Consider the following 18,800-nt stretch of genomic DNA (forward strand, 5'->3'; position numbering starts at 1 on the left):
AGTTTGCCTTGAGCTGGGACAAACCTGTGATCTGCTATAGCACTCATGGAAGCAAACGGCTGCCAATAATTACTCTGATGGAAAAAAAAATTAAATGAGCTTCCTGCATACCTATTACAGCAAAAAGAACATCCTAAATATGAATACACTGACCCTATAAAACTCAGTCTAACCCACCATCTATCGCCTCTCATCCAATGAATGTGTAGCAGTATATCTGTAAAGCACACAAATGTAGTGTTAGTTTAGTGTAAGTTTAAAGCTGTAACAGTACAATATAATCAAGAAAATGTTTATTCATTTGCTAAATGTACTGTGGAGTAACTTGAGGAATCCTCTTCAAAGTACACATCTGCTCACCTGGCAGCAGTCTAAGCACATTGGAAGCCAAGAACTTTTGATTGTCAGGAGTCTTTATGCTCCGGCACTGAATTGCAGAGGACATTTTTGTCTGCGTTACACTTACTATGATTTAAAGACAGTGAATACATCCTGAGTACCAGACATTTTCTGGGCACTATGACAGAACCCAAAAGTTTAAAGAAAGAAAGCATTACAAGCTTTACTTTTTCCCCACAATCACCAGAAGTTTTAGCTTTCTATCTCTCTCTTCGTTTTACCACTGGTTCCATAATAAAATTTAGGTCTCCATCTAAATCATCTGAAGCTTTTAACTTTTTGCTCCAAATCATTAGCTCGAATCTGTTGCACTAACAGCAATCTTAATTTCACATAAGATTCATTAAGTCTCTTACCTGTCCCCATTCAAATCCATGTTTTAGGGACACTCACACTCTTCCCTTAGTCTACTTGACACAATTATCTCTATTTCTCGTTTACCAGCAACTTCCTGTGCTGTTTTCTCGTTTACCAGCAACTTTCCTGTGCTGCAATCCTGGGCATTTTGACTTGTTAACACTTCCTCACCTATAAATACTTGAGATTAATTTGAAAATTATTATTTCAAATACAGTTTTAGTGTGCTTTCTGAAGTGAGCAATGAAGTACTCCATCACCACAGATAAATTATCACTGTCAAGTCTAAGTTCCAGCCAACTAAGCCAATTCTCATTCCTCTGCAGTGGCAGGGTTTCAGCTCACCTACCTCATGTTTCTCCACACCATTTTGTCAGATACTCCCATGTTCAGGCCTACACTTCCAAGTGTTTTTTTTTTTTTTTTTTTAAACACTTCCTACCAAATTCCCTCATTTTCTCAAGGCAATTCCTCAATCCCTTCAACGCCCACTTCCAGCACTTCTGTACACAGTTGCGCGTTGCTTCCCGCGCCGCCCTCAGCGTCCCGCAGCCCCGTCCCCTCAGAGCCAGCGGCGAGGCCCGGCCGCTCCTGCCCCTACCCAGCAGGACGGCGGCGAACCCCACCGCAAGCACAGCCGCTGAGGAAAACGCTGCACGCCAGCAGCACCGAGGGCCAGGTCATGCTGGCTCCTTTAGTCGAAAGGCACGACACAAGCCCTCAGGGCGGCTGCAGCCCCCAGCCCCACGCGGCCGGCGGGGAGAGCAGGGCAGGGGAGCCCTGAGGGGAGCGGAGCAGCCGAGGGCGGCCGGCGCCGGTCCCACGCTCCCAGCGGGGCTCGGCGCGGTCCGGTGCGCAGCCGGAGCTGGGCTCACAACCCTCGGCATATTCTGTGACCTCTGCAGTCAGTAACAGCACAAACCCCCAGCGACCAGGAAGCTCCAGAGCCATCACAACTAGTGATGACAGCTTTGCTTTCCCAAAACTAATTCTATACGCATATTTTAAACATACATTATGAAATAAATGTGGATCTAATTTAAGCTACATTCTTTCCCTCCTAGAATTAATGATTTCATTTACGGTGCAGGGAAGCTGACCAAATGCCACACAACAGCAGGGTCTGGTGTAGGATGAGTGGTGTCAGTCCCTGCTTAGGACAGCACTGGCCCTCACCTCTGACACTCATCCACCCAAATTTATTGTCAAAACTATTACAGCCCCATCCAGCACAATTCAGTAACTTATCCAGGTGTCAACTGGTAAAATCAAACACACATAAAGACTAGGGCATGCAGGAACCCCATTTTCTTAAGTGGTATTAATTACTGACAGAGATCAGTAACATCCAGCTTCTCAAAATGACAGCTGAGAGGAGGCACATAGAGGTAGAGCTGTGTTAACCTTTGTAGTGTAGAGAAGAATGTATGCAGCCTACTCTGAAGAAACAAGTTTTAAGGGATTGTACTGTAATGTAATGAAGATTTATATTTTCCCTGCAGGTATGTAAACATTGCTGTTCAAGAGTAAAGAAGATCCTAATGGCCTCAGGGTACAAACTTCAGGTGGATTCTTTGCGACACTGTGGCCCTCCAGTGTCTCTTAAGAAGCAAATTGCTTGCCCCTTAACCTGTACTTCTGACTTTCCCCTTAAATGCTTCTGGTACCCTTCTGTCATCATGACTGAAGCTCTGTCCCCAGTCAGGCTATGCCAGTTCTTTAGGATATACAGTTAATAACTCACTCCAACATTTGGATAGAACACCATGTGATTTACCTGAATCACCTCAATGAGAGATGAAGGCTCCATTCGACTGTTACCAGGTGTTGCACATATTCTGAGGACTACATTTAAAATTGTTTTGAATACTCAAGATGAAAGGGATTTAAGTATTTAGTTCCAAGGCCGTGAGTCTTAGGGAAGAAAAGTCTCTGGATTCTGGAGAGCAGAAGAGTTCAGTTACTAATTTTCTCTTGCATCACTAACAGCAAATCTTCTTTCCCACATTTTAGTGTGAGAATGTGATGATAGAGCTGATATTAAACAATTTAATTATAGTACTTCTGGGAGTATTCTAAGGTTAGAAATGCAACATTTAACATCTTGAAATTATTTTTGCCCTTTGCAATGCAAGTTCACAATAATTTAAAAAAACATTAATTTTGACATACCTTCAAACAGGTTATTCCATGTTTAATAGACAGTGGTTCCCACTCTAGTGTAACTATAATATAATGAAGCCTTATTAATATTCCACTCTTCCACAAAAATGGTTCTGAATTTGCGGATTTGTAGAATTATTTTGTTTTCACCCTCCAAGGGAAACACATAGAAATTTAAACCTTATGACAATAGGCTTGTCTTGGTTACATTTCACAAATATCTTGAAAATACTCCATGGAACAAAAGGGTCTGCTCAAGAGGATGACAAAAAAATTGTTATATTAGGAAGAAGGAAAACAAAGATTTCACTCAAACCATTTCAGACGCTAATAAATAAAAACAAACCAGTTCCTAAGAAAATGTCTTTAATTTTCATGTTGTGGAAATACATATTTTGGTTTTATTTCCATGATACAAAAATTTAAATATCAAACATTTTTGAAATCTACCAATGCAGATCCTTTTTTAAACAAATAAAGGGCTGGTGCAGTTAGCAGGTTTATCACAGGTACCAAAAAACATTTTTTACAGAAACAGGATTTAAAAGTGGGAACAACAGATGTGAAAACAAAGAAAAACTACCTCCCACCAGGAAATTAATGTTTGAGAAACTTTTACAGTTTTTTGAAAGGGTAAGGTATGTATAAGGCTGGTATTTAGATGAATACCACCTGCACTGGGGGTGGGTGTAGAGAACAGCAATTCAAAAAATGTTCCCAGATAAAGTAACAGGTAGAAAGCAGTAAGTAAAACTGAAGTTCTACCTATTTCCAGAATGCTGACAGCATACTGAAGCTGCCTGAATAAACAGTTAAATATTAAGAGAGCTGTGGTAACTCCCTAAGCAAAGGAAACAGCCTAGCACAAAATCACAGAGTGCCAGTTCTTGTACAGTTCATAGCCAGCATGCCAAGGAGGTGACCAAAGGACATTGAGTCTTGCTTCTTAAACTTAACATCAGTTACAACAGCAAGGATTTCACAGGATCAACGACAAGTTATATAATAGGTGATGTACACACAAATGAAAATGACAGTGATTGTTCAAGAAACAGTTTAAAATAATTAAACTGATTTTCAGGACACGTACTGCTTTGTTAACACCACTTTTATTTAAATAAAGTATGGCTTCCAAGAGGTGTATTCTCTCAACTGTTTTCAATAAATTCCACTTTTTAAGGCAGTTGTTTCCTACCATGTTTCAGGTACCTCAAAAATTCCAGTGGAACTAGTTGTGAGGTTTCCTAGAAGATAGAAACATGGAATAAAAATTACATTAAGATTTTTTTTTGTTGTTCTTTCAGAGAATATTAAGACATATCTTTCTACAGAGGGAGGCTCTAGATACAGAAAAAATAAAGGTTAATTTCAGGTTTCTTACATAAATGGTAAATAATGTATTTTTAACCCTAATAATTAGGTAATTTTGGTTTTGCAATTACTGGGATGATAAAGTTAAATACTATTTTCCCAAGTGTACTTGGCATTATTTTTATTTAGGCTGTTAAGACAGGGAAGAATACTTCCATCCCAAATTAATTGGAGAATAAAGATGAATCATTAATACTGATAACACCTATTCCCATAATGCCAAATACAGAGCCTGAATGCTATACTCGGAATTACCACAGACACTCTTGTCATTTTGCATATGCTCACAGGCCCCAACTGCCCTACTGAATAAACAGAAGAAAAAATTTCCAAGCACAGCTTTTGAATCAGCTAAGAAAGATTTTACTCTACCAAGTCAGGAGAAAGGATGTTTGGTATACAATAATACTTTCTGGATAAAAGCTGCTAGTCCAGTTATTGAAACAAAGTTTTAATTATGAATATTTGAATATACTTCAATGCAGGCAGTGCTTCAGATGACTAATATGGTATGGTCATCTGGACCAAATTAAAATATGTTTTAATTTTTATTATAGTCCAGTTTCTTCAAGAAATTACTAATAAACAGTGAAATAGAAGCAACAAAAAATAGATCAATAAAATTAAAATCTTTTGATGTTTAAATTCATGTGACCTACGGATAGGTATTTACTTTTTTTGTGCAAGCTGCAGTAACTCACAAAGCAGCAAAAATTGTAAGGTGAAACATCATCATCTGATTGTAACCTGCCTGCATTTAGTCAGATGTTCAGTTCAAAGTATTTTGACTAAAAAATATATAGGTAGTAAAATCTGAAAACACCCACCTTCACACCAACCCTAGGTGAAAAGTCTTCAGCCAAATAAAGCCCAATAAATGTTATGGTTACAAACATCACGCAAAACACTGAATGTATTAATGTATACATCAAAACAAAGTGCCTTCAATTTTGCTTACAATATGCAAAACACATTGAATAACATTAACTACAAAGTCACATTAAAGAAAATAGCTTAAAAATATTCAAAAAGCTTTATTTTAAGGAAGAAACTAAGCAAAAGTAATAAATCAACTACATTCTGATTCCTTTGGTTGGTGTCAGATTGGGTTTTGGTTGGTCATGAGTTTTTTGGTTTGGGCTGAGATCTTTTCTTTTTGATGTTGTTTGGGGTTTGTTTGTTGAGTTCTTTTACAATTTTTATATGATTTTTTTATATTACATGTTCAATTTCAAGTAGAATTTGGAATGTAATGAAGTAACTGCTAGAAGCAACGACTTTCAGGAAAAGAATTTTAGTTCTGTTCAGGCCTACAACATTTCCAAACAGAAAAAGTAAACCATGTGCATGAACATGGTTCCAGCACTTACCTGCTGGAACTTGTTCTGTCTTGATCTTTTTCAACTTCTTTGCTCTCTTCTTACCATCTGGAAGGGATTCTGCACAGGAGTCTGCCTGATCATTTTCTGGATCTTGGCCTTCTGTCTCTTCCATATCATCAGAAACAGTTTCTTCCTCAATAGGACTCATGCTTCTCTTCCCCACTGTACTGGTACCTGTAAAACTGGAACATAGAAGATGATTATGAAAAAGTCAAGAGTAACTATTACATAGTTTGTACATCTATTAAATGTTTCCGAAGGTAGAAGAATAAACTGTTCTAAGCGGTGCACCATGAAATTACATTATCTGAAAGATTTGGCTTAACTATAAAATTCCATAAATTTGCTATCTAATCGAATCTTATGTAGACCAAAGCATTCATTTTTTGTACTACTGATGTCTCAGACCTAGCTGCTATTCTGAGGAGATCACTCATCTGAAATGTAATTAAATCAGTTCTCTATCTTTGCAGTTTTACATTTTATTCTCATAGTTATGCAAGCTCTTTAAAGCACTGTCAACAGACACCAAATCATGCACAACTAAGGCTCAAAACCACATCTTGAAATTGAAGGAGTCTCTAACCCGCATGCTAACTTCACCTCTCTCCTGCAACTACAGGTAGTTTTAAAAGCATTTATACATAAAGGTAGAGAAAACCATCAAGCTCCATATATAAACTTTAAATCTGGCTTTCAAGTGCAGAGTCCTATTATTCATGAGGCCAGTAAAATATGCATGCTCATTTCATTAGCAGCATTTGAATGAAGCCTGACTAACACAGTATAAAGATTAACTCAGACCTCCACTCCATTCAGCACACACTGAAATAACCTTGTGTAGGTTTTTGTTCCACTGAAATGCTATTGTTAAATTTTCTTAAAAGACAAATGACAATATTAAAATTAAATTAGCATGAGTATAAAACAGAATGAGGTAGCAAAGGGGCTAATTAAAAACCAGTTCCCATTATGAACTTCTAGATACGTAAACACCAGCTACTTAAATGTCTAATAGAATGCTTTTAGAACAACCAATTTTAAAAAGGGTAGTTTTAGATCTGTGAACTTTTATTTTTTAATTAGAACTACACAACATGTTGTATGCATCTAAGCCATGTTCTATTTTGTGAGTTAAATAAATATTAATACTAAGTTATAAAACAAAGCCTTACAAGATATATTTTTTTCTTTTTAATCAATAGCAGTGAATAACAGTGTTTCATTAAGGTTTCAATAAAGGAAGAATTGTTAAATTTTGCAGTATAGTTTTGGCTTTGAAATGTAATTTTTTCAGCTGAACATTTTGCAACTTAAAACAGAGTCTGTCTGGGATGTCCAAAGGCAATAAACAAAGATGAAACATATGATTACATCTCATGCTCTTACATCCACTTTAGGAGCACAAACACCATTTACTTTGATGAATAGCTGGTTTTTCCTCCAAACATTCACACAGAAGGCCTTCTTGCACGATTTCTTACAAATCATCATTTTGAGTCATACCACAACCACCACCAATAAAAAGCTGGGTAGAGCTGTTAATCCTGTGTACACACTTCAGGATCGCAAAACAGGCAAAAACTAGGGTTGGAAAGAAAAAAAAGTCTAGGGAAGAAGGAGCATTTAGGAAATGAAAAACTAGTATTTTTTAAAAATACCGTTTAGAAAATCTTGTAAGAACTCTACTTTTGGGAAAGCCATTCTGAAAAATACATTAGGAAGAAAAAACTCAGGAACCATAAATTATGATCCCAGGATATCTTTAGCACTTGGCTCTCAGAAGGGAACTTGCACTCACTGTAGGAAGAAGATCCTTTCTTGAATGGTATTATGGCTGAATTTATTTTTTTCCAACTTAAGACTACTATGAAGTTATTGCAAATAAAGAGAAACAAGTTATTGACCTTCAATGCACATTTAACTGGGTACCAAAGAACAACATAAAAATTAATTTTAGGCCTTATGGTCCTCATGCAGATACCTTACGGGGAAAAAAAAAAGCCCACCACCAAATAGTGGCAGCACAAAATACAAAATAAACTTATTTTACAATGATGGACCATTGTCTTCTTTTCTCCCAAAAAATTTTATTTTCTATTCATTCATTCATTGCATGGCTTCTAGAGGGGAAAGGGTTAATTTTTTTTTTACGTCTTTTTCTTCTTTAACCTTAAATAAGATTAAAGATTACAGTAACATTATTTATGCACTTAGAAAATTATTATGGTTGCATATATGAGTTAGAGCACTACTCAAAGTTCACTTTTCTAATTATAACTGTTATTTTGGATGTGTCCACATATCTGCCTAAACTTCCTCATTCAGCTGAGAAACAACCGAACAAAGTTAAATATTCAAACACAGTAACAGCTTTCAGTCAGTGCCCAATGCAGACAGACTTCTTTTATGATCCTTATGACCATTTACAGACTCAGATTTACACCATCCTCTAACCACATAACACTTCGGTTTCAACACACACCTGTTCAACAGCTATCCAGGCAATAACTTTATTTTCTAGAGAATATATTTCAAGACATACTAAATAGCAGTAATCCAACTAGTACTGTGATGATTAAATTGAAAGAATCAGCAAGTAGAGGGGAGCAAAAGGTAGGAAAACTATTATGATAATGTAGCATTTAACATTTTCTGTTTTGGAAAAGCATGTCTGAGTTTTCAAAGAAACACTTCATCGCAGCAAGGTATTTGTAACTGGCCTGTATAAATGAGGACCTACAATTTCAAATAAATTTCATTTACACAAAACTGTAAGTTCTCTTGACACTTGAAACAACATTGAGGGGTGGGAGTAGATACTGATCCATCATAAAAATCAGTCATTTCAGCTGAAGAGCAGATGAATTCACCTAAAATAACATTACAATGCAGGAACTCTATAATAATTTACTTGCAATATTTGTTATCTCTACCCTTAATACATCAGCTTTTGCAATTCCTTTTCTTAGTGGGTAATAAACCACTATAAAGAACCATTTCTGTACTAAACCAAAAGAATCATTATCAATAAACCAAGTAGAAACACACATTTCAAAAATCAGATCATCTTTGGCAAAATAAGACATTCAAGGAAGTGGTGCTACAAACAGCACCCTGACTTGACAGAAGATGCAGCACTCATAGTTTTGGGCAGAATATTGTATCCCTTTCTTGTACTTCATATGAGCCCTTACCCTATTTTACTATTTCCAGGTGATGATCAGGAGAATAAGTAAGTACAAAGAGGGCAGGGAACCTAATTTTCCATAGAGCATACCCTATTTGACTTTTCCTGCTATGGTTTAACACTATTTTGCTAAGGAAAAGCTCTTAAAGCCATGCATTTAACAGTCATGGCAGAGCTGGCAGGCAGTCATTTGCTAAGCACAACATAGCCAGTTCCATCTGTTTCCTATGTGTGTTCTGAATAGCAACAGATTTGGACAAGGCGATCTTATTTACTACTTGAAGTTTTGTCAAATGCAGCAGTTTTTCCTCTACTTCTCCATCTTACATTAATAATTAGGCATATTTCCATTGGAATAAATTTTTATATTTAATGGTAATATTAAGTTATATGCAAGGGATAGATATTAATTACAAATAATTTTACTTTGTGACTGCTATTAATAGTAAAAAACTTCATTTTCTGAAGAGGAGTTCCTCTACAATACAGGACTACAGTTTAATCAAGAAGGCAAGAATTACAGAACCTTTGTTACATATTTATCAATCTGTCAAATTAAGAAAAAAGTTCCTTACAAGAAATACTCAACAAGTTCCTTACTGAATGAAAAAGTAGCCAGGACATATTGTCATAATGGAGACAAACAGCTATCCTGCAGCTGTGCTCCTTGGCAGAAGATGATGCAGCAAGCTTATTAAATAATAAATAAATAAAGGATGCAGTAACTTGAAGCTATTATAAGGGATCAGCTGCTGGATACATCACAGTGCTGACTACTCAGCTAGACAGGACTTCAACTGATCTGGAAAAATATACATGCACACATACATATTTGTCCTGATTGTTTTTATAAATATTGCTATTATATTTTGTATCAAAATTATTTCATATAATAGATAAAATAGAAGTATTTTATATACCTTTAGATAGAAATATTTTTATATACCTTTGTCTGGAAAATAAAGAGTTCATCTTGAGTGAAATGAAAGACCATGGTTTGCAGGTCCATGATCTATCTAAAGAGATTACACTTCAGAAGCACTTACAAAATATAAATTGACAAAATAATTAAATATAACTAGTAAGAAATAAAAATAAATGAAGAAAAGCATGTCAAAAGACCTGCATGAGAGGGAATGTGGGACAGAATCCAATCACTTTATTAATGGAATAAGAGAACAAAAAATTATGTAACATCAATTACAAGAGATCTGTCAACAAAATAAAGGCTGCTATCCAAGGCTATCAAGATGCTGATCACATGAAAATAAAAAGCTACTTCTTGTAGAGTTTTACACTAGATGAAAAAAGATACTTAAAATTTTCAAGGAGAGTAAGTGCTTAGACAACCAATTCATTGGGGTATGCCAAACTTTTAGGGAAAGAATTTACCAAAAAATTTGTTCAGCAATTTTCCAAATTATACATTTGTGGTGGATCTTGAACTTCTTTGCAAGACAACAGCAAATCAGCTTTCTGCACTTGCTGTTCTCCATGAGCTGCCATTGTTACCATCTGCCTAGAACGTGTGAGATACCCAAGAGAGGAGACATTTCCTCTGGCAGAAACAAAACTAGAACTTAGTGCTTCTTTGCAGCAAACTCAAAGTGTAGTAAGTATTTTCAGACTATTTAATAGTCTACCACCTTAGTTGTAGAGCTATGCCCTAGCCATGTGCACGCTGGTGCCAGGAGAATCCATAAAGCTCCTCATCCCCTCACAACACAGACTCCCCAGGATTCCTGAGTACAACAGTTCCATTAAACTAACTTCATTTGATATGGATTGTATTATCAGCTTTCTCCATATGTTTTTTTGAATCAAACATGTCTCTAATACATTTAGAATTCCCACCATGACAAAAGCCATAAACATCTGACAGCTTGCCAAAATACACACCTGCAAAATCATAAGGTCATGAGAAGAACAGAACAAGTTTAGCAAATTTGTTACACGACGGATTAACATTTATAGGAAGATATAATGAGAACTAGAACTTAATGTAGCATTTCCAAGAAAGATAAAGCAGAAATACCTTAGCACTGGTTTTATGACCACCAAATTTGGTTTGTGTAACCACAGGGCAGGGAGGAGAAGGAGGCAAAACCCCCCAAAAACAAACCAAAACATCTACTTGGAGAAATGTAGCTTACACACTCCACTCAAACTTATTTTCATATAGAATTCATAGAACTGGCGGGACAGTGCAGGAGAAGGGAGGGGGAAGAATGGCAATAACTTGATAGGTTATTTATACAATTATATTAACACTAAAACTCTCTTCACATGCTCAGCTACACAGATGAATGAGAAAGAAGCTGCCTGTTACCATCATATCCAAAACCTGTCATTACTATCAATGAATAAATATGGAACAAGAAATACACACACAACACAAGGAACATAATGTACCAGTACCGAAAGCACCATGTCCTCACTTAATTTTGTCCTTAAATAATGAATTAAAACCCTTTTCAAGTTTTATACTTAAAGCCATGCAGGTATCATAATTTTTGGAGCATAAGGACAACTTCATCAGGACTGCTCTAGAAGAGAATTAATACCATTCTTTGTGGCACTGTTGTCAGCATGGAAAGTCAACCCAAAACCAACATGGTCTTTAAATGGATATATGATCACAACTAAGTGTCTATGTGACACAAGACATTCACATGTGACATACGGCTAAAGAAATTATTTTTGAAATTTTGGTTATAAGAAATGATGCTGCTACATCAAGCTCAGAAGCTGTGATGTGATGTGCCTTCAAGATCCCAGCATTTAAAAGTCTGTCTGATCACATCTGTGATGAAATTCCCTCTGTTCCTTTACTTACTGTCTTGTGACAGCTGATGCACCACTACTGATTTATATGCAAAGAAATACATATAGAAAAAATGTCTTCTATTAGTTAAGAGCTACCTTAAAAATTGCTAGATTTTGTTTAGAAATGCAGTAAGAACATGAGTTGCAGTGCAGATATCTCACCTGTTAACACAGTAGTATCGACTCTGGGAAACGTAAGGTGTGCACTGGGTTTTTAACCTCTTCCTCTCCATCTCCTTCCAACTATCTTCTGTACATTTTCTCTTGGCCTGTTTTTCTTCATGTTTTTTCTCCACATATTCTGCATATGTCTGGATCCTATAACTTTCAGCATACCGGCTGGTGTTTACAGCTATGGAGGAGGAGAATGATATTATATACAAAACACTTAAATGACAGCATGCCCTCTACTGAAATAGCTTATATTGAAAAGCAGAAGGCTGCAAGCTATTTGTTCTGTTCATAAAACAATTTCTAGTTCTATTGTTAGCAATTAAAAAACCAAAACAAAAACCCAAAATGCCGTATTTTCTAGAAGTCACAATGTCTGAACTAGATGCTCAAAGCTTTTCTCAAAGTCAGACATTGTACAAAAAGAGTTAAATCTACTTAAGACATTTCTTTTAAATTAGAAACTATCAATTCTTCACTCATAACCCTCTTCCAGATTGCTTGTTGGCAAGAAAAGATTTCCTGGATTTTTTTCCCTTTTAGTCTCATTACTTAACTCAGCAGGTTTATTTTGCTAGTCTGCCAGGAAAAGACGACATTTGCAAAGCCTTTGCCAAAACTCTGTTTGATTGCTGTGAAACATAAGCTTATTTGAGCTGCATTTTTGGTTGCACAAGATATCCATGGAAGAAGCAGTTAACTAACAGCCAGCTGTTCCATCCTTGTATCTTTCTAATGTCTGATCTCCCTTTAACCAAAAAACACTTCAAGGTGGAAAGATTTCTGTCAATGCAAAATTAGAAGCACTTTAAAACGAAAGAAAAAAACTTTCACTGCCTCCACTCAGTAACAATTTAACAACATTCCTTCAAGTCCCAGCATCTTCACAGCTCTCAGCCTTTAGTCTGTGAGCCAAGCTCTGGCCTGATGCCATCCCTGTAACAGATGAATCAGCAAATTAAACTGACTGTCAACTGGTGTCTTCTGCTGCTTTCAGCCTAGCTCTCTGAAAGGAAGTATTGTAAACCAACCAGTAAACCAGTTTAAATGTAAACAAAACAAAACAACCCTGCCCTAAACCTCAGCTTGTTTTTCTGCACATTTTAAAATACTGTAATTATAGTGGAGACAAAAATCCTGATTTTATTATGTGCTTCCAATTTTTAAGAGCCATTTCAGATGCATATCCCACTTCAGGATTCTAACTGAGCTGTTTTAAATACGGGTATTCTGTGCTACCTCTGGTGCAAGCACTAGAGATGGCAAGCTCCAACACCAAATTTCAGAAAAGGTGAGGAAGATGGGTAGATATGGCTTTTTTCTCCTCTTTCAGGATGGATCATCCATTCTGTATGTTTGCTGTGTAACAGTGAAATGAGATATCTATAATACCTGCCACGATATATAGATGCTGCTGTTGCAACATATGTAAGACCAGGCAAGATCCTAAGTACAGATAGCAGTAGTTATCATTAACAGCCCCATGAGATAGTTGCACTAACCAACAAGTGTCAGACATACCTCCTTTCACCTTTCTTATATTTGTTTTGAACTGGGAAACTACAGGATCTGTTTGTAAGAATTAGGACAATATTTACTGCCCATGAAGTTATGGGGCAGGCATCATGAATGAATTAATAAGGCTCACTGGATTTTACTACATGCCAGCCAGCATTCCTTGGGGTAACATTTGTTTAGTTAAACTCAAGTATGTTATTACTTGCTAAAATCAAGCACAAAGTCACCATGGATCATCTAATACATACTCATTTGTTAAAACACAATAACATTATTTGTTTTGCTACAAGATATGAGTCAAAGTTATGGGTCTGCCATTTAATTCCCTGATAAACTCAGCCCTTTCTTAAGGAAGAAAAACAAATCATTTAAGGCCTAAATATAATTCTAAAATAAATCTGTGCAAGAGTCAGTATTTTTGTACAAACTCAACTCTACTGTCTTGAAATAAAGCATGTATTTTACAGCAATCCACTCATATGGCACATACACACACAAATATCTGTATATACATATATAGCATTTATATTTAATATAAAATGTTACATGCTGAATATTTTGCTTCATCATTGAAAAACTGAAATGAAGCCATATAGAGAAGTCTAAGGAACCACACAGATAAAACAATCTTTCATGGTCTTGAATTGAAGAGCAGCTCCTTGTAGGAGTTTAATACATTTTCTTTGATGCTTTTTTGATGGATGCTGTCCATATTGCTGAACAAAGCAAATACAGTTAGGTCATTCTGTGCTCCCAACAGAACAAATGCACTGCTAGAATGCTCCGTGAATTCTAAAAAACTAAATAGAACTCAGGAGGGCTATTTACTTTAAATTGTAAGAGATGAGACATATCTTTCTGTGAGAAGCCTGACCTAGCAACCAACACCATGTGGCTGCATTTCAGATTAGCTGCAGCCCTAAAGTTTCTGTCTCATAGCAGAATAAGAGTAATTGCAAATTATTTTAGGAAAAGCATTTCTAGAGGATGGCACCTTCCCTCACTATTAAGCAGGACATCAAACAGACTGACTGTCATTGAGTGGTCCAAGAGGAATGTGTACAAAGATACATTTTGTCAAATCCTTGCTTCTATGCAGAGCAACATCCTGACAGATGGCCACTGACAATATTAAGCCTCTTAATAAAAAGACAAATATGTTGGTGAACTGTGTAGGTAAAAGAAAAACCACAATATATAAATACAATGAACACACAGAGCTATACAGATTAAGGCTGCAATACTAAACACTTAAGCTTATGAAATACTTCAGTAAAATTTCACCTGTGAAGCCTTTAAGTGACCTCTGCATTAACCTCATCTGATCATGTTCTACTTAAAACATGGGAGCACTGCCTCAGCCAGAGCAACAGTGTGCAATTAGTGAGTAGCTAAGGCAGTATTTTGTTTTACTCTCAATACTCACCATATGGTTCCACAGCCTTATTACTGACTACTAGGGCTACTCATGCCACATGTAACAATCCAGAAGTTTGCCATGATGACAAAGTGCACATGCATAGTCCTGTCTTTCAAAGTAAAACTCAGGAGTGGAAGCAGCAGTGCTGTGTGCCTACTGTATCAACAGAAAGCAGAAGACTCAACATCCCAAATCAGAGGGCACCTTTTAAATTAACCTAAATTGAATTCAATTGTCCCCTACAGAACATTCAGGGCTGAGTTCTTTCACAGCAAATATACAAATTTATTCTCAGAGAAGCCATAAATCCTAAAGGAACATGTACATAATCACGTAACCATGGACATTATCAAGGTGTAAGCAGTATTCAACAATATGTTGTTAAATATTAGTGAAATTGGCAATGTAACATTAATGGCCCCTTTTGTTAACCTATATCAGTTTTCAGTCTTTCAAGCATACCAGGACAATTTCTGCTGCAAGGCATTAAAATGTTAATACACATGACTAATTAGCTGGACCAGAGTCTCTTAAGTATATTTGGTAACAGCAACTATCTGCAGACTGTACCCAAACTGGTAACACCAATTTATACATGGTGCTGCCCATCCCTTTGTTTTCCTCTCCTGCATCAGCTTAAGATGGAAGGTGCCTATACAGATTCTGAATAAAAGAGCATTGTACAAAGATTGTCCCCTCTCTTCGTGTCTGAATGCAGAGCAAGGGGCAGTATCAATGCAGGGACAAAGCAGATCTTCACCTTGCAAAGAAGGATGGCAAGTTAGAGAGCAAACCAAAATGAGGCTTTGAACCTCCATGCTGGAGAGCAAGGGAAAATTGACAGGTAGGTGATCTGAAAGAAAATGGTTTTACAGAAGGAAGATAAAGTGCTAAGTACAAAGCATGCCAAAGAAAGAGGAAGGACCCTTATGCAAAGCTTAAACTTAAAATATTGTCCTTAACAAAGAACAGAGAGGATAGCACAAGTCCACTGAGACATTTCATGCTGTGCACATGTATACAGATTGTTATAAAGCACTCTAACTCCCTTACAGATGAAGTTATTTAGTTACTGAAAGAACTCAAGCTATTCCTTCTTTGTAGGCCAGCAATCTGAACAGTCAAAGCTGGATGACAGCATTCAAGGAAAAAATGAAAAACAAGGGCTTAACATTGATCTAAAGCATTAGCTGAGGACTCGCAAGTTAACTGCACAGAACAGTTGAGGGGCTGAAGAGTTTGAAACACAAATACTTCAGGTTATACCAATTTATTAATTAAAATAAAACACTGGGTTTACTTGACAGTTAAGACAAGCTGAAGTCTCTCCTATTTCCCCACCATTTCCAGACTATCTGGATGAAGTCTAGACCCTTGTAAGTCACAGGATCACTGAGACAGTACTTATTCCATACTAACCTCTCCAAATGAAAAGCCAGCTTTATAAACACACAAAGCTGAAAAGCATTCAAAGGCAAACTTATTTAGCAAGGCAAAAATCTTAAGTGTCAGAAGTTGTATGCCAAAAGTTTGTTCTGAAGTTTCTTGTGTTCATCAGTTCTAACAGTGCACAGATTTATCTTTTGCCACACATTTAACAAATATGTGCTTCATGTTTGACAGAAATGCTGATGCCACTTGCAGTGTAATTTGGTAACAGAAAGATTCATCTCCCAGATGTCCAACTAAAGGAATAACAACCATTTAACAAATTCTTATTCATTACCTAGTTTGATCAGCAAATCCCAACAGAACATAGACTGTGCTTATTGTCCATTATAGTTTTCAGGTGCTTGTAGCCTGGAAATCAGTTTACAGCACAGCATATTGCAAAAAGTTAAGACAAATCAGAGCCATCTAAACCACCACTTTCATGATCCTGTTATTGTCTTTAAGATGACACTGTCGCAGCCCAACAGCAAGAGTGAAACAGAGCCCACTGGAAGCCAAGAGCTCTCCCCTGGCAAGGGTCAGGTCCATCTTACACAGCAGGGTGACTGTGCAACTGTTCCCAGCATCTGTCCTGCTGCAGCTTCCACTTCAAGCTATAGAGAGTGTGTAAATATGATTTTATACAAAAGAACAAGCCTTTTCTACTCATAATAAATCTGAGAGACTGCCAATGTGAGAGTCGTATGAATAACCAAATAAAGTGAAGATTCTTGGACATTATCATAAGCAACAAAATAAAAAATTTAAGGCATTTGACTCTTGTTCCCCAAAGTTTGCGTGTTTTAAAGCATGCCATATTGAGTTGGAAAGTTAGAAGCAGCTCCAAAATTGCCTATAAAAGTACTGCCCTTTTCCCTACTTACTTTTTCAGAGGAAAAAAAGTGGAAGAGAAAACAAGTCTTTTTATATTATGCAAAGATTCATAGGTCCTTCAGGGTAACACTTTAACAATTAAAACATTGGAATGCACATTCCCCCTGGCAACATAAACACTACTGATTACCATGTGAAATGTGAAGAGCTGCTTATTAGCTAAATTCAACTAATCAAATGTATACTTCATAAACAGAAAATCTTATGGGTCAATGTTTTATCAATCAGTTTTGGACTAGGTTTTAATGGTTACCATCCACAATATTACCTAACTCGGGCACATTGTTTTAAAGAGCACTGGGGGATGAAGAGATATATTTTATTCCCTACATATTCAAAATGGATTTCTGAATCTGTGAGAAATCTGACATATTCCCAGGATGCTGATGAATAAGTTTTTAAAATACTGAAGCCAGGAGTGCTAGAAACAACCAAAAGAGTACAGCATAGCAGCAACAGCTTATGCAAAGTGGCACATTTTGAGAAGTCTGTAATTTGTAAAGGTTAAGCATGATTATTAATTTATTTGAGATATGAAAGACAACTATCACCATTTCAATACTACCCTTAGATACAGAAAACTAGTCATACAGACAAATCATATTTCAGGTTCTCTTGTAGCACTTATGAAGCTGAACAAAATTAAAAGGCATTGAAGCAAAACTGTTAAGAAACCAGGCAGATCCATCAACCGGTTATGTTGAGCATGCACATCAAGGGACGATGGCAGATCAGTCTTTAAATGATCTGCTGTTCAAGTCTCTAACTTCATCTTAGTTCAAACAAATATTCAGTATTTGAACCACTGCTGCCACAGAAAAATAAAGACACCTCCCAGATGTAAACAGGATTTCAAAATCTGATACATCCAAATCAGTTAATACTCCATACAGATAATTATAAAACCAGTCCCATTTTCATTGCTTTTTCACACACAATTTCCTTATTAAAAAGATGCAAAACAAGTCTGGATATTTTTTACAGTACTTAGACTCCTCTGTAATAGAAATCTGACACTTTAGGGGAAACTTCCATACATTTTTCATGTCCTCGATCCACTTATGTCCTATAGCTGTTCTTTTAGCACTTGTGTTTTCTTAAATATACACATTAATAGCAGCTCAAAGTCAGAAACCTCTTTGAGAGGTAAGCATAGAAATATACCCACAGCAACATCTTGCTTTGTATTCCTATTGTTTCACAGTCCTCCAAATGGACTTTTTATAAAGTCCAGAAAATGCACACATTTATAGAAACAGGATAAAAAACAGACCACATTATAGTTTTTCCTAGGTTATTCACTTAAGTGTATCTCACTAAATCACAAGTACAGACAGTGACTTTAATTACCAAAACAATTCATTAAAGAATTTAAGAGCAGGGAATAGAAGACCATAACTGATTTTAAAATGTATTTATTATAGAAAAAAAAAAAAAAAAACCAAACCCCAAATCAACGAAATACCAAGAATTTTAAGCAATTTTACAGTAAAAATCATATAATTTTTTGTAACTGAGGTTGCTTTAATTTATCTGCTTGGTTGGCTCACTGCTTTCAGTATATGAATTTCTACTAACCTGATTTCATAATAATCTATGAAGGACTATAATCACCTGAGCTGTCAAACAAATAACATTTCTCAGCACACAGGCCACAGAACAAGCCTCCCTGCTTGTC

The 18,800-nt window shown here is 36.3% G+C and overlaps 1 protein-coding gene across 3 annotated transcripts in view; it reads right to left on the minus strand.

The window, feature by feature from the left end:
* Positions 1-3,268: 3,268 nt before the first annotated feature.
* The window catches only part of PARN (poly(A)-specific ribonuclease), a 45,704-nt gene continuing 30,172 nt past the window's right edge, over positions 3,269-18,800 (minus strand). For all 3 annotated transcript variants that reach the window (XM_085592392.1, XM_077786849.2, XM_021537998.3), the window contains exons 22-24: positions 11,851-12,040; positions 5,661-5,854; positions 3,269-4,163 (exon numbers count right to left, since the gene is read on the minus strand). In XM_085592392.1, the coding sequence (XP_085448518.1) occupies positions 4,111-4,163; positions 5,661-5,854; positions 11,851-12,040 (437 nt within the window). In that variant the 3' untranslated portion in view covers positions 3,269-4,110. The remainder of the gene's footprint in view (positions 4,164-5,660; positions 5,855-11,850; positions 12,041-18,800) is intronic.

Source organism: Lonchura striata, chromosome 14 (assembly GCF_050655825.1).
Source record: "Lonchura striata isolate lonStrDom1 chromosome 14, ASM5065582v1, whole genome shotgun sequence".
Lineage (NCBI taxonomy): Eukaryota > Metazoa > Chordata > Aves > Passeriformes > Estrildidae > Lonchura > Lonchura striata.